General features: G+C 29.4%; 1 protein-coding gene across 2 annotated transcripts in view; it reads left to right on the top strand.

Moving 5' to 3' along the window:
• Positions 1 to 16,663, top strand: part of LOC145241452 (mitogen-activated protein kinase kinase kinase 4-like) — a 145,847-nt gene that overhangs the window by 99,005 nt on the left and 30,179 nt on the right. For both annotated transcript variants that reach the window (XM_080104428.1, XM_080104427.1), the window contains exons 13-17: positions 2,794 to 2,875; positions 5,974 to 6,052; positions 8,240 to 8,332; positions 10,229 to 10,444; positions 15,055 to 15,125. In XM_080104428.1, coding sequence (XP_079960554.1) covers positions 2,794 to 2,875; positions 5,974 to 6,052; positions 8,240 to 8,332; positions 10,229 to 10,444; positions 15,055 to 15,125 — 541 coding nt within the window. The remainder of the gene's footprint in view (positions 1 to 2,793; positions 2,876 to 5,973; positions 6,053 to 8,239; positions 8,333 to 10,228; positions 10,445 to 15,054; positions 15,126 to 16,663) is intronic.

Below are 16,663 nucleotides of genomic sequence, written 5' to 3'. Positions count from 1 at the left end.
ATTTTTTTTCTCTCTTCTTCACTCATTTTTCTTAATTACGCCTTGCCTCGGCAGCCAAGTTTAACGCATATCTTATCTTTCTTTTAATAATATTATTGGAATTCTTTCCCCATTTTCTTGTACCTATTTGTGAATTATTCCACGGATTTCAGCCTTTTGGATTATTTTGGACCATCTTCCAATTACGCGATTCCCTTGGATTTTACTTGTGCGAATGGAAATTTAACTAACTTTCTTGCATTTGAATTTTTGGATTTTATTGTTATTGGATACTTTACCTTTCACCAGACTATCCATTCACGTGAAATCACTTTTTTCTTTACCCTATTCCCTCTGCTTCACTTTTTGTTATAAAGTAAGATCTTTGACTTGCTTGTAGTTTCATCAAATACTTTTGCAAGCAAAATCCGATCCCGCATTTTGCTAAATCCTACCCTCTGATGAGAAGGAAAGTATTTCTTCGAAAATCCGCGGATTAAGAACTATCCACTTATTTAGTGTTTCTTTTTCAAATTGAATGTTTTTAACCATTTTTCAAAATGTTTTTAACATGTTTTATTAACTATTTGCTCTTATTATAAGCTCTATCTCCTATTTGGTTTTATCGAGCTTTTACATCTGGTTGAGATTGCTTTATAAATATTAGTTATTTAATATTTATAATATACTTTAGTTTTACCATCTTGGATCATTTCGGTAAATTTAATTGTAATTTTTATTTTATATATATATATATATATATATGATGAAAATAATGGAAATAGTATTCCGACAAAATAGAAAAAATAAAAAGGAACAAACCATATTATGTGTTCATCAACGTTTCGTCTTTATTTCGAGACTTCCTCTGGATGAATGAGATTAAGAAACCAAAAAATATACCAGTAAGAAATATTTGAAAATGTTTCACGTGCACAGTGTGATGCAGACATATATTAAAAACCACGAAACATCTCTATAACAAACCAGTTTCCGATGGAGGTATATATACTATTCCTTGCCATAATTGCCATCATATATACGTTGGTGAAACTCAGCGTAAATTGGAAAAAAGGCTCAATGAACACAGAGATATAAAAAAATAGCAATTCTCTAAGTGCATTATTCTCTCATTCATTGCAACATAACCACACCTTTGACTTTAAACAAGCAAAAGTAGTTAAATTTATTTCAAATAAACCGCGCCGGAGACTTCTTGAATCTGCGCTTATCGCAATTTCAAGCACTATTAAACAACGTGGAGATTTCTATAACATAGCACCATTAATAAGTAAACTGTTATTAAAAGAACATTATTTAACTGTGGACACAGGTTAACTTTCTCACACCATTCAAACACCCCCTGTAATAATTAACACATAATCTCAATCAATAAATTACATAAAAAACACTCATTTCATTTCTGTTACAAACTTATATTTGAATTTCAACAGATATATCTTTTTCCCAATAAGAATATAAACTTGCGTTCATAGTTTTAAAATTAAATTAACGACTATATGACGTCACTAAAATTTCCTTCTCTTTAACAGCGCAAGCCTCCCCCCTCCTTTTTGAATTTCCAACATCAATTTTCCGTTTCTCTGAAATAGAACTGCGTCACACTGTGCACGTGAAACATTTTCAAATATTTTGTACTGGTATATTTTTTGGTTTCTTAATCTCATTCATCCAGATGAAGTCTCGAAATAAAGACGAAATGTTGATGAACACATAATACGGTTTGTTCTTTTTTATTTTTTTCTATATATATATGTGTATATATATATATATATATATATATATATATAGTTTGTTTATTAGACAAACATTATTGGTTACATACATGTTTCAGTGGAATTCAATTCATTTTGGTTTGAAAAATGTATGCACATATGTAACGAATAATATTTGTATAACAAACTATATACCAGCTCTGTCCTACATTGAGCACTCTTTTATAATCATGCAAGTTTCATTGGATTTACATCTAGGAAACCAATCGATACAACCATATGCATGCAAGTGTGTGTATGTGTGTATATATATATATATATATATATAGTTTTAACAAAATCAGGACATGAAGGAATAGATTGATAGCAACAAATAGTGTATTTCATTGCTAGTTACAATTGTTTCAAGATTATTCGGACAAATTCAAACATTGTTGTTTAAAAATTTTCACAAAGACAGCCTTTCGTCAGATGTATAGAATAAAAAATACTTTAACAATGAACAGAATGGAGTTCATTTTCCTAATGTGAAAAAACATGGGAAAATATTTTACCTGCATCCCATCCTTCCAAAGATTTTTTATATATATATATGATTAAACTTAATGAAAACACTTTAACAGCATATATATATATATATATATATATATATATATATATATATAGTAGGTTACATTCCCAAACTAAAAAATATTTATATTTTTATAGTAAATTATGAAAATATATGGCAATTAAGCTACACCGAATCTTCAACATTTCATCCTTCTAGTCTGATGATTCCCGACAGGATGAAATGTGGAAGATTCTGTGTAGCTTAATTGCCTTCTATTTTCATAAATTATTACCTAGCTCTACTTACATATTGAGCACTTGAAGTAAATGCTGAAAATTGATGCATAAATTATTGTATCTTCTTATACCATTTTATACGGATATATGAAACATATTTAATTGATAGCCTCATTATTTCTGATGACCACTTTATATTTTTTTTTATTTAGCTGTATTTTGCTATCTAAAAATATATTTTAGAGAATGTGTAGCATTAAAAAAAAATGTATATATTTCTTTTTTACAGATGGGCTCAACAAGGAATGGATTTTTTGGTGTTAGTTTGTGAACCTGAATTTATAGGACAAGTCAGTGAACAAGAATTTGTTGTAAGATTTCCTTTGCTTTTTTTTTTTTTTTTTTATATTCATATCAATTTAGAGAAATCATTTGAATCAGTTTTTTTTACGTGTGCAGATAAAATTTGGAAGCTGAATTTCTTATTTATTGACTGCCTTAAGAAGAAGACTATCAAAAGAAATAGCCATTTTTCTAGACATTTGGGTTAAGATAAACATTAAATATACCCGTGACACGTTGGGCTACAACCACTACCACTATTTCTTCTACTTTTATTTCATTTAAAAATTCTTAAACTGTAATATTTCTTTTTAAGACTTTGCCTTGCATAACTAAAAATAAGTCTCTGTACTTGTATATTACCCTTATTATTACTGTTATATTATTATGTATATGATATATTCACATTGGCATACTGGTTCCCATTAGATCGCTGAAGTTAAGCAATGTTGAACCTGACAGTACTAAAATGGGTGACCATTTATGAATACCAGGTGCTGTATGTGCTTTCCACTTATTTCTGTATTGTTTCCAGTTCGTCTGGATTTCACCTTGCCACAGGAATCAGGCAGTGTTGACTCAAAATGTGGTTGGAGATTGTGTAACTCTTACTTTACAATTACATGCACACCTACCTATAGAAGTAAAGAAACTTATTTTGACATCTAATTTACATATTTTTTGTGGTATGCATGAACATACTGTGGAAATTAGCTGAAAGATGAGGTTCACTCTTTCTCTAAATGCTTGCTGAGACATTAAGAAATATTAGAGAGCTAATGGTAAGAGAAGGCAAGAGAAATACAGAGATAGTTAAGAAAGGGTATCTTTAGTTAATTATAAATTATGGCTAATTAGAAAAATTACAGCAGAATGTTTTTCAGGCATAACTCAATCTCAGAACTAAAGTATATCTTGTCATGTATGTTGTGTTAAAATGCATAGGAAAAAAAAGCATTAGGGAAGCAAATGTTAACTGACTCGCATTTAGTATCGTAATAGCTTAAAATGAATGAATTACTTTTTTTTTTCTTTTTTTTTTTATAACTTTTGACAAATTTTATCTGTAAATATTAAATCAAGATTTGATAGTAAAGTTATACACCATAAAATGAATCATTGTTTTTTAATTTTTGAGATAAGGATTGATAATTTTAATTGTTCAAACTACTGTTTTCATCTTGGTTTCACTCAACAACCATCAACCATCTTCAGATGTCTCTTGCTGAACTCCATAATTTGTCTTTTGAATTTGAGAATTTGTACAGAATTTCGAGCAGAACCCTTTATTTAACTCAGCAGTATACTTGCTCTCATTCCATCAGCCAAATCTTAACTAATTTGTAATTATATTCTTAGTAATACCTGTGGTGAGGATTGAACCTTCAGTCTCCGAAAAACTGTCAGAAGTGATTATAACTTAGTACTTTATTTGTTACATAAAATTCTATACAGATTTCCCAAGTTCAACAAGATATATATAAAGAAGGTTAGAGATTAGATCAGTTGAAATGTAAGAATAACATCCAAGATGAGAATAATACGAAATGGGTCATATTTTTTTGTCTTCCTCATTGAAGCCTTCTTTTAATTACTGTTATTTTATCTTTTGTTATAACTTTCTCTATTTACTTACCTCTCAATGACAGACACAAGGTCAGTTTTTAATTTAGGGAAAATCCAACTTCCCCCAAAAGAGGCATTCTGGATTGGAACAAAAATTAAGATTGCCTCAGTCTAAAAGGATTTCTCCTGCACTGATCGAGAACAGATGAAGTGTAATATGAACAGATACTACACTTTACTTCTAGTTAAGATTCTCTTATACTAACTTAATGAACTCGTTTAAGTTTCTTCAACTACATTTTTTTATGATCCTAGGTATGATCTAAAAGTACATTCAGTAATGAGGATCCAATTTATAAGCTTTAGGAAGAGTGTAGTTAAGTCTTAGGTTGGTATCATAACTCCTGAGCCTATTTTGATCTGGTGTGCTATTAACTATTATGAGCCCCATCTATGAGTTCCATGAAATTTGTCCCACAATCTCTAATTCTAGCTTTCTTATTCCTTTCTATCCTTTTTTCTGTTTGCCCTATTTACCAACCTTACCAATCACTCAAAACACCCATCCCCTAAACGGGTCTTGGTAGGTATTAAAACTGCTAGGGGGGCACAATTTGGGGGTTTTGGAGTTGCCCCTTAGTTATGCTATTTACCTCCTTTCTAGGAGGTTAAACATTTTGGTTAAACAAGTTTGGGCATGAACTGCATTTGAACTTGACGCATCCAAGTTTTAATTTGTTAACCACTTAGCCACACCCTTGTTGTTCTCGGGTCTACTCTGACCCAAAATGGTAGTACATGTCAGGCCCTATCTATGAGTTGAATAGAATTTGTCCATTGTTTCCAGCTCTTTCTACCTTTTTTTGCCTTACCTATTTCCCAACCCAAACAAATACTCTACCACTTCCACATTGATTTCTTCAGCCACAACATTTCTGCTCAAGCCAAGCAAGTAACTGGGGCAACTAGGCTAAAAATGCTTCATCCATAGTTGACCCTGAGTGATAGACGCCTACAACTATCAACCATTCAAGCCCCCCCCCCTCAACTGATCTGGATATGATGTAAAACTGCATCCAATAGTGAGGCCCCAGTTTAGAGTTTTTGGGAGCATTAAATCACTCCTTAATTAATTATCACTACTCCCAGGTTCACTTTAATCCAGAGGAGTGGTAGTACTTGTCAGGGCTCATCATTTATGAGTCCAATAGAATCTATCGTTCACAAACTATTTGTATACAAAATATACACCTTCAACATCACAAAATACATTCAAATGTGTTTAGGTGATCCTCAGTGATGATTGCTGTCTTCATTGGCAATTTCAGGGTTCTTACTCATCAGGTCGGCTCGGACAGCCACCCCTGACCAAAATCTACAAATCAAATCAATTGTATACAAACTGTTACAAATTTCAGCATAAAATGACCCAACGATGGTATAAAACCAACAATCAATCTTATTTAATGAACTTTATTAGGTAATTTTATTTACATTTTTTTTTTTGTTTGTTTTTTTATAAATGATTCTCATATATTGTTTTAAATTTCTTTGCTTTCAGGATTTGACATCAAAGATTAAGATTTTTCTTCAACATTTAGTCGGAGGAGCAAATACTAATCCCAGAAGTCCTACGATAGGTAAGTTTCATTATTATATTAGCTCTACTTTACATTGCCCACAAGTATTTTACTTTCAATTTTTTTTCTTTTTTTCATACTTTTTTATTTTCCTGTTTTCTTTTTTCTTTTATCCTTTTTCCTTTTTTCTTTTCCATTTTTCTTTTTCCTTTCCCTCTTTTTCTTTTTTTTTTCAATTTCTTCTTTCTTTTCAATTTCTTTTTCTTTTCCTTTTTCTTTTCCTTTTTCTTTTTCCTTTTTCCCTTTTTTCTCTTTTTCCCTTCTTTATTCCCTTTTTTTCCCCTTTCCTTTTTCCTTTTTTCCATTTTTTCCCCCTTCCCCTTTTCCTTTTTTCCTTTTTCCTTTTTTCCCTTTTTTTCTTTTTTCCTTTTTCCCCTTTATTTTTCCTTTATTTTTCCCCTTTATTTTTCCCCTTTCTTTTTTCCCCTTTCTTTTTTCCCCTTTCTTTTTTCCCTTTTTTCTTTTTTCCCTTTTTTCTTTTTTCCCTTTTTTCTTTTTTCCCTTTTTTCTTTTTCCCCTTTTTTCTTTTTTCCCTTTTTTCTTTTTCCCCTTTTTTCTTTTTCCCCTTTTTTCTTTTTCCCCTTTTTTCTTTTTCCTTGTTCCTTTTTCTCTTTGTTTTCTTTTCCTTTTCAGTTTTTTTATTTTTATTTTTATTTTGCCTTTCTCTTTTCTCCCTCTCTCTTTTTTTAAAATATTATCTCTATTATTTTTCAATATAAGTAACTTCCAAAACTTTCAATATTTTAATTCTTTAGAAGCTGCTAAATATGTTAAGGCTGGAAATGACTTCCTGTTCGAACATTTAAAATGCTTTCAAATACCTTTAAAAAACTGAAATGTCATACTGAAGTCATTCTTTTATTTTCAACTATTAGCAAAAGATTAAAATGGCTCACTTGTCTACAAATACCTTTTTATCCTCTCCATATAATGCTGAGTGTTTAAATAAGAATGCATCAAGTAGCATGCTTTTGGTCTTTGGTATGACTTGATTGTGGACTGAACTCTGGAATCCAGGTCCATTATTATACCAAATAACCACATAACCATTGTATATTCTGAAATTATATGAGTAAGAGTACTTGATAAGTATATTTTATTTTGATGAAAGGAACACAATAATATTGTGGGATTTGTATTTGTTCCAGACAACTTTTTTTATTACATTATTATTTTTTTTATTGAAAATGAATATAGAATCCATAACAATATATATTCTGGAAGTGTGTATATATATATATATATATATATATATATATATCTCTTCACCCCCCAAACAAAGCATACTGCCACTTATAACATATTTGGGATTGTGTCTAACAGGGGACTTTGGAGAATTCAGCAGCGAGATGTTTGTTGACATTACATTTAAACTTCTGCATGTTAGTACAGTCAGGGAAGCAGGAAAGGGAGGCAATTCCAAAGTCTAGCAGTCTAAGGAAAGGAAATATTAAGAGTATAATGGCTTTCTGGTATCTAGGGACATAAACAGTGAAGGGGTCGGATTTTGTTGCTTGTCCGGTTAGTTGGAAGTATGTATGTCGAGGGAGAACAAGTGCTATGAATTCATCAGAGCACGTTCAATTAAAGTATTTGTAAAATAGGCACAGGGATACAACACTGATGATGGGACAGAAGTTGGAGGTTGGCCGATGGTACGAGACCTATTAGATTGGAGACTTTTTTTATATGGGAAATTTTATAAGTCTGAGAAATTCACGTTATAATTCCTGGCATAAAATGAGAAAAAACCGGAAATTTAAAAACCAAATAAAAGAAAATAATTTGTATACTTTTTGTTAAAACAATTTTTCTCTACAAAACAACCAAACTAACCACTATGAATAAATATTTGACAATTCCCTTAATTGTATTTCTACTTTTTCACTGTACCAAATTTTTTCGCTACACAAAAACTTTCGATTATATAATGATATATTTAAAAACAACAATTCCACAGGAGACGGAATTGTACTTAGTATCAGAATCGTTAATCAACATTTTCCTGGAATTGGAAAAAATTTAGGAATCATTCCAACACTAGTTTTTATGCAGATAGCTTTAAGTATTTTTAATTTTTTAAATTGGTTTCACAATGTATTATTTTTGTGTTACTAATTATCACTTGTCGTGTTGGGGAGGGACAGTTATATATTATTTATCACTCTTATTTTATATTTTGTCTAGGTTACCTCTCTAGCCCCGAAGTTCATGGATCTGTACGTTTCCCAAGTGCTGAAGAAACGCGAGCCACAAACTTTTCTATTTTGCATACACCATGTAAGTCTTGTTTATTTGTTTGGTTAGATTTCACATAGACAAATTGATTTATTCATAAAACTAGCCAAAACGATTATCCATTTAGCACTTGGCATGGATACTTTTACTGTATATTTAATTATTCACATACCAATTCTAGCTTCAATATTTTAAGAGTTAATTCTGCTTTTCTTGTACTTTTTCAGGTTTATTATTATTTAACCATTTATGACCTGAATTAGGATGTAGATGATTAAAAAAATATTTGTTAATTTTAGTTAGTTTAAAGGGTAAGGATACCATGATTGTCTTCAAACTGGAAAAATTATGAAGTTTAATAGTTAAACTACCACTGAGAATTTTTACATTTTATAAACTTACCTTGATTATTATCCATAGTGCTTGACAAAAGTGTTTTTGACAACGAACGAAATCCTCTACTCTGAGACAGATGTTGGCATATTGAATGTAAGCAATGGACAGTTGCAATCTAGAAGTATCTGACATCTACTTAGATACTGAACTAATATGTACAAGGCGTGTTTGAATCAATTCCCACTTTATTTATGCCGTTAAATTCATATAATGAATTAGTTCAACCTGGTCATAAATTATTAATGCACATGCAGCCACATTTTTTTTCTAATCCACTATTTTTACATGGAATGCAACAAGTTGTTTTGAATTACCTTAAAAATTATGATCCTTATTTTCATCAATTAAAATACATTTTTCAGTTAAATATTTTATAGTGCTGCTCGTGGCTTCAAAAAGTGTACTTTTGGTGATAGTAACCTCTTTGAAAGGGGCTAAGAAACAGCACTAATAATTAATATACATGTAATTAAATTGACGAATGAAAAAACTGGGTAAAAACATAAATGTTATAAATCTGTCACCAGTTAGCAAGTATTAACTCAACAACAGGAATTTTAGAATGAAAGTGAAAAAACGTAAATTTATGAATAAAATGTATTTATATATCAACAATTTTACAGAGATGTAAAATATATCTTGAAAGATTAAAGTTTGTTGATGTTTTGAAATTCTTTAATAAGAAGTAGATTAAAGCATCAGAAAATTTCTTTCAAAGTTCCATTGTGTGTGTGTGCGCGCGATTTTACTTTCTGGGTGGCTGAGTTTACTGGAGATATAACAGCAGGCTTTTCAGTGTGGGGCATTCCCCTCTTCGGAAATGGCTGGAAGAATTCTGAACTCATTAAGCAATTCAATGTTTTTTTTATTTTCTTTTTTGTAGTTTAGTTAGGTTTGGCAGGGTTGTTACTTTTTGAGTTTGAAACAAATTTTTTTATTAGTTGAAAAATATTTTCAGTTCACATGTTTCTGTGAAAGCTAACTTGCATTTGAAGTAATAAGGAGAGTCCTAATGAAGAGGAGAAAGAAAAAGTGTAGCAATTCAAACCATTTGCTTTTTAGCATTCATCTGAATTTCATCTTTATATAAAAATCCTGCCATGAAAGAAGTAAAAAAAAAAAAAAAGGAAAGAATAAGCCGAATGAACAAAGTAAAAAAAAAAATGGGTTTGCTTATTATGTTAATTCGTCTTGTCTTGCACATCCATTTGTTAACTACTACAATTTCTATAAAATATAGAATAACTAAAAATAAAAAAAATTGAACTTTGGTAAATTAAAAAATTTAGAAAAAAAACAAAAAAAAAACTAGTACATCTACCCTACTGCACAAGGAGCCAAGTTTTCATGGCTGATTGCCTCCAAAATAAATTTGGTATCATTGTTTATGTTTTGGCAACGTTATATGTTCTTGCATTAAAATTTTTTGAGCTATAATGAAAATTGAATTTTGGTTTGGTATACCTATTTTGAATCTATTAAATTTGATCTGTGTATTTTTATTGTTTTTGTTTTCAATGACATTCTATTTTTTGTCTTCAGCTATTTCTGCTGATTCTGTCTCCGTATCACCACTAAAATCTGGTGGTAACCGCCATACTAGTATAATTAATGCTATCAACCAGTTGGAAAATGATCGTAACAAGAAACTCCAGAATTCTCACATTATTGGATACAAGACAGATAGAATGGCTGACCTCAACTTGGGCATCAGAGCCAGAAGGGTCAATTTCAGATGGCAAAGAGGCATCAAAATTGGTCAGTTTTCTTCTTTTTAGCGACTTTTTGCTTCTGAATTTAATTTGTTTTACTAACGAGTTACAATTTATCTAGGTTAAAAAGGCAGTCAGTCAAGTTAATGAGATAGATTGATAAAACAATTGTAACAGTAATGCAGCAACCACAGAGACATTAATCTCCATCCCCCCCTCCCCGCAATCGGAACACTATAGGCAACCAAAAAAGAACAACCGACAACTCTACCAATTTCTCCACAACCGGGATGTACTTCTGGCAACTCACCTGAATGCAAACTGCATTTCCTCCTCCAACCTCTGCAGGATGAAGGAAGACTGAAAATTCTCATCTTATCACTTTGACATCAAATTCAAATTCCCAGACGCAGGAACTTTCTAGTTCCTCCTCCCATGATATCACATCTTACCACAGTCTGAACTTTAAACTTTTAACTTGCGAATGGAATCTTATTCCATGGAGAACTTACAATCCCAACTCTACCTTTACACTTAATATACAGCATAATTATGTTGACACTAATTCTCATTAGATCACTCAAGTTGAGCAATGTTGAGCCTAGTCAGTATCAGATAAGGTAACCATTTAGAAATACCAGGTGTTGTGTGGAGGAAAACATTGACACTTTTCTGCAAGAACTGCAAAAATCTAACGATGCCATCTCATCTGATGGAAATATATAGACAACTGGGAACTGCTTATGAATTTGATATTTCTGTGAAAAAAAAGCCAGTCCTACATGCTCAGAGTGAGTGCCGGTACAGTACGGATACTTGCATCCAAATATTGCTAGTTTTTTGTTAATAATTCCAATCATGATTGCTTCTGGAGAAAAAAGTTTTTCCAAACGTTTTATGAATCAAGATTTATTTGAGATTATTAATGCATCAAGATATAGTGCAAACTTTGCATTCTCTCAATTAAAAAATGAAATTCCAAAGGATTTTAATTACAAGCAGTTGATTTTAGACTTATCTTACATGAAGACTGTAAGAAAGGACGCATTCTGAACAATTTTTTGCATTATTACAAAAAATAAAATTTCTTGACATTTTTTTATTTTTGTGAAATTAAAAAATATTTTAATAGAAGTCCCACATATCCTAAAGGAAATAGGGTACAATTACGAATATCTGCAGTATCAAATAATCCTTATACACTGTGGAATTTACTTTATGTATAAAAACTGAAGAGGGGAAGTATGACATGAGAAATATTTGTAATAATAAAGTCTCTCCTTGCTGTTATTTCAGATCATTTGAAACCATAGCAACAAATTTTAATCTCCCTTCCATGAAGGCAAGAGGTTTTGGAGAAATATCAGATTTTGTAATTCATTTGCAAAACTAGGAAAACAAATGACTGATTGACACATTGGTAAAGATGTATCTTTCTACCCTAAAAAATTCTTGAAATTATTTTTGAGTGTGCTGAGGGGGCTTTTTGAAGATTATAACACTATTCTATAGTTAAAACTTAATGACAATTGGTAAAAAAGAAACTATATTTTCAAACCAATAAAATATGCCCAAATTTGCCTACATTTGTATATATAGTGTCCTAGTAGCCTAACTTCAGTTTTGCTGCTTTGGGATGAATTTTGCTTAGTGTTTTTCTTTGTTTGGTTGTCTCCCCTGTGACCTTGCCACACCACATTTATATGTACGTTCGACCAAGTTATATATATGTGTGTGTGTATGCCTGGCTGGAAGCCCCATGTGCTAATTTGCTTTTATCTCCCCCTCCTTGAGTCGACCTCCTTCCTTAATGTTTTCATTTACAGTAGATAAAATTCATGTTTTGCTGCTTTCCCTCCCAACCACTTCTTCATTGATGATTTCAAATGTGTTCACCCCCCCCTCTCATTTCTTATGACAATGTAATCACACTAACCCCTTTTTCCTTCTTTTGTTTCTCTGTTCTTCTTCCTTTTTTCCTTTTCTTTTCCTTTTTTAATTCTCTTTTTTCTTTTTTATTTCTCTTTTCCTTTTTTATTTCTCTTTTCCTTTTTTATTTCTCTTTTCCTTTTTTATTTCTCTTTTTTCCTTTTCTTTTCCTTTTTTATTTCTCTTTTTTCCTTTTCTTTTCCTTTATTTCTTTTCCTTTCCTTTTTTATTTCTCTTTTCCTTTTTTATTTCTCTTTTCCTTTTTTATTTCTCTTTTCCTTTTTTATTTCTCTTTTTTCCTTTTCTTTTCCTTTTTTATTTCTCTTTTTTCCTTTTCTTTTCCTTTATTTCTTTTCCTTTTCTTTTCCTTTATTTCTTTTCCTTTTCTTTTCCTTTATTTCTTTTCCTTTTCTTTTCCTTTTTTATTTCTCTTTTCCTTTTTTATTTCTCTGTTTTCCTTTTCTTTTCCTTTTTTATTTCTCTGTTTTCCTTTTCTTTTCCTTTTTTATTTCTCTGTTTTCCTTTTCTTTTCCTTTTTTATTTCTCTGTTTTCCTTTTCTTTTCCTTTTTTATTTCTCTTTTTTTATCCTGTTAAGCCTTCACATTCTGTTTCCCCTTATCACTTTCTATGTTTGGAGTCTAAAATATCACTTAACCTACCACCCCTCCTTTTTAAATTTAATGTACTTCTATAAATATTATATTTCCTTAATTCTTCCATTTGAGAGCCAGATGTTTTCAGTGGTATATGGACTTTACTATGTCGCCTGACGAGGACTTTTGGTTATTACCAACCAATTCTCTGAAATATTAGCATGTTCAGTGTAGCAATTATGTAATGTTTGTCATATATATATATATATATATATATATATATATGTGTGTGTGTCTTTCATAGCAGCATGGTGTCATATAGTGCAGCTGAGAAGCAGGATTTGAGGCTTATTGGTAAATGTTTGATTTTCAGAGATTTATATATAATTGTTATCCCCTTCCTTTCTCGTTATTTCCTTCATTTGTTCGTCTTTTCATCATCCAATATCAAATGGTCTTCTCCTTTATCAAAGCCATTAATTGGTTTCATTATTTACATTATTGGTTTATTTGTTGTTTTCTTCTAATATTCAACCCATGTGCCATACGGGTTTCTGATTTTATTATTCATCTATAGTGATGTTTTCACGGTATTCAACTGTTTTCTTAATTCTTTCTGCATTACATATATTCATGTCAATACTGACGCAATACCTTTTGTCACATTAGACACGACTCTTCCTACATTAGAAAACAAAACTCAAAATAAACAGGATTGAAGTACGTTGGAAACAACAACCTATATAATACGGAACTAATCAAAATACTATTTCAAAATGTTAAAAAATCGATGAATGTAGACCGTACCATGTAATTTTTATGTTAAATAATAAAAATAAAATCTTGCCTGCCATTTTAAAAAAATCATCTCCAAAAATAAGGGAGATAACTCAACAATAACTCATACTAAATTCCCATTAATCGCTTAAATTTTTTTTTTTTTTTTTTTTTTTTTTTTTTTTAAAATATAAAAATAAAATTGCTTGAACAATTTGTGATTTTCAGAATATGATATTTTGGTTTTGCCATAGGTATGTACATCATACAGATTTTTATTTTTGTTTTTAATATAGGAGAAATTCTAGATAAGAACAGAATAACCTTTTGACCTATACCTTAGAATAAGAAGATGGGTTAAAAATAAAATAAAATAAAAATACATATGTGGATTAAATTTTTTCCCAAACATCCAAAGTACTTTTTATTTTGTTTAATACATATTTTTTTTAAATTTATCTTTAAATACATCTTCTAATTCACACAGCTATGAATCGGAATGTTATTTATTGTATTTTCAAAAATAATTGTTGCAATATATTTTGCATGTTATGAGGGTATGACTGCAAAGATTTTGACAATTGCATTTATAACCATGGATAAGAACAAACCAATCGGATACCATAATTGCTTTATAAAATATACTGAATCACTTTGAATTCTTCAGTGATAGTTTTCCGTCTTGACCACTATGCTATGTTGATCCTGATTGGATTATTTCTTTACCTGTAAAAACTTTTCTGAGTGGATTTATGCAACCATTTTTTATTTTTATTTGCTTGGGACAACTACATTTTTCTATTTCAAGAATGACTCTATATTAAAAAATTTATAAGAATTTACATTTAATTGCCTTTAAAAAAATCTCTGAAAATCAAACATTTGTTAATTCCGTTTGCCTGCTTCCCAGCTGACTATAATTTGGTCGTCTTCAAATCTTAATGAAGGTCTCCTTAAGTAACCCAATTTACAAAATTCCCACTACTAACGATTACTACGATATTATCCCATTGACTAATGTACACCCATTAACCCTTATCCTCAAGTGACCTCCGGGCCTTGAAAAGTGGTGACTCCTATGTAAAAAAAAAAGAAAAATAAATGGCCTCAGTTGCATCATGAATTCACAGTTAGTACTAAATTCCATGGTGTTTGGGCTGCATTCTTTCTAGACATTTTCTTAGGTTCTCAGAAATTTTTTGGAGCATTAGTTAAAAAAAAAAAAAAAATGGAGAAATATTTTTACCTCTTTTACATTAGTTTCGGATCTTATTTTTATCTGTTTACAGATTTTCTTTTTAGTCGTTTTTTAGTTTTAGTTTGCATTTTATTAAAGTTTACAATATTTTCATTCAGGAGAAGGAACTTTTGGTAAGGTTTACACTGCTGTTAACGTTGATACTGGAGAGCTTATGGCGATGAAAGAGGTTAGTATAGTATACAGAACTTATTTTCTTTTTTTTCCTCTTATTTTTGTTTGTCTTTATCTTTATTTTGAACTCTTTGTTTTTAGTTCTCGTTATCATTTCCTTTGCCAGGAAGATTTTTTCTATTTTCATTTTTTTGTTTTTATTTGATTTTTTTTTTTTTTACGAATTATTTTTTTTTTAAATAAAATTGTAAATTTTGTTTCAGTTTATGCTATTGTAATTTAAAATTCCAATAAAAATTTCATTAACAGAAAATTAAAAAAAAAAACAAAAAACAAACATAAGTCATGAAAAATCTCAAAGGGAGATAACTTAATTCATAATTCATGTAATACTTACAAATACCTATTAATTGCTTAAGAGCAATTTGCATGATTTTTTACAAATTTTTTTTATTTTTTAAAATAAAATTGTAATTTTGTTTCAGTTTATGCTATTGTAATTTAAAATTCCAATAAAAATTTCATTAACAGAAAATTAAAAATAAAACAAACAAATATAGCAGTCATGCAGTCACAAGAAGCACACACACACAATATGCAGGAAGTGGTCGCACAATATAATGATATAAAGATTTGAAAATATTTCCCTGCATATAAAGGCAATATATAAGATGTAGACATTTAATCAATAGATTGATTAAATGTTCAAACACACACACTATATATATATATATATATATATATATATATATATATATATATATATGATTAAAATGATCTAAATTTTCCCCGAACCTCTACAGTTTCAATAAGAAAATAACTGAGAATTTTCAAAACAAATCTTTCATGCTCAACATTTTCTAAAGTGAGTTTTGCGAAACTGTGTACATTTCATCCTTGTTTTACATTGATTCCAAACAAATGCCTCTCAAATATGTTGTCGCATATAGAAAGTTGCAAACAGTTTCGCTCTCTATCCATCAAGTCTTCTCATGCCACTCACATCACTGTGTTACTTTATTAACAGGTATAATTATTTTCACGCAACTATTATTTCATTTAATTTCCAACCTCCTGGTATATATATATATATATATACAAGCTGGTTATATATATATATATATATATATATATATATATATATATATATATATATAAGCTGGTTATATATATATATATATATATATATATATATATATATATATATATAAGCTGGTTATATATATATATATATATATATATATATATATAAGCTGGTTATATATATATATATATATATATATATATATATAAGCTGGTTATATATATATATATATATATATATATATATATATATAAGCTGGTTATATATATATATATATATATATATAAGCTGGTTATATATATATATATATATATATATATATATAAGCTGGTTATATATATATATATATATATATATATATATATATATATATATATATATATAAGCTGGTTATATATATATATATATATATATATATATAAGCTAGTTATATATATATATATATATATATATAAGCTAGTTATATATATATATATATATATATATATAAGCTGGTTATATATATATAT

Source organism: Euprymna scolopes, chromosome 20 (assembly GCF_053919585.1).
Source record: "Euprymna scolopes isolate OS-2025 chromosome 20, ASM5391958v1, whole genome shotgun sequence".
Lineage (NCBI taxonomy): Eukaryota > Metazoa > Mollusca > Cephalopoda > Sepiida > Sepiolidae > Euprymna > Euprymna scolopes.
This window is presented reverse-complemented; position numbering and strand designations above follow the sequence as displayed.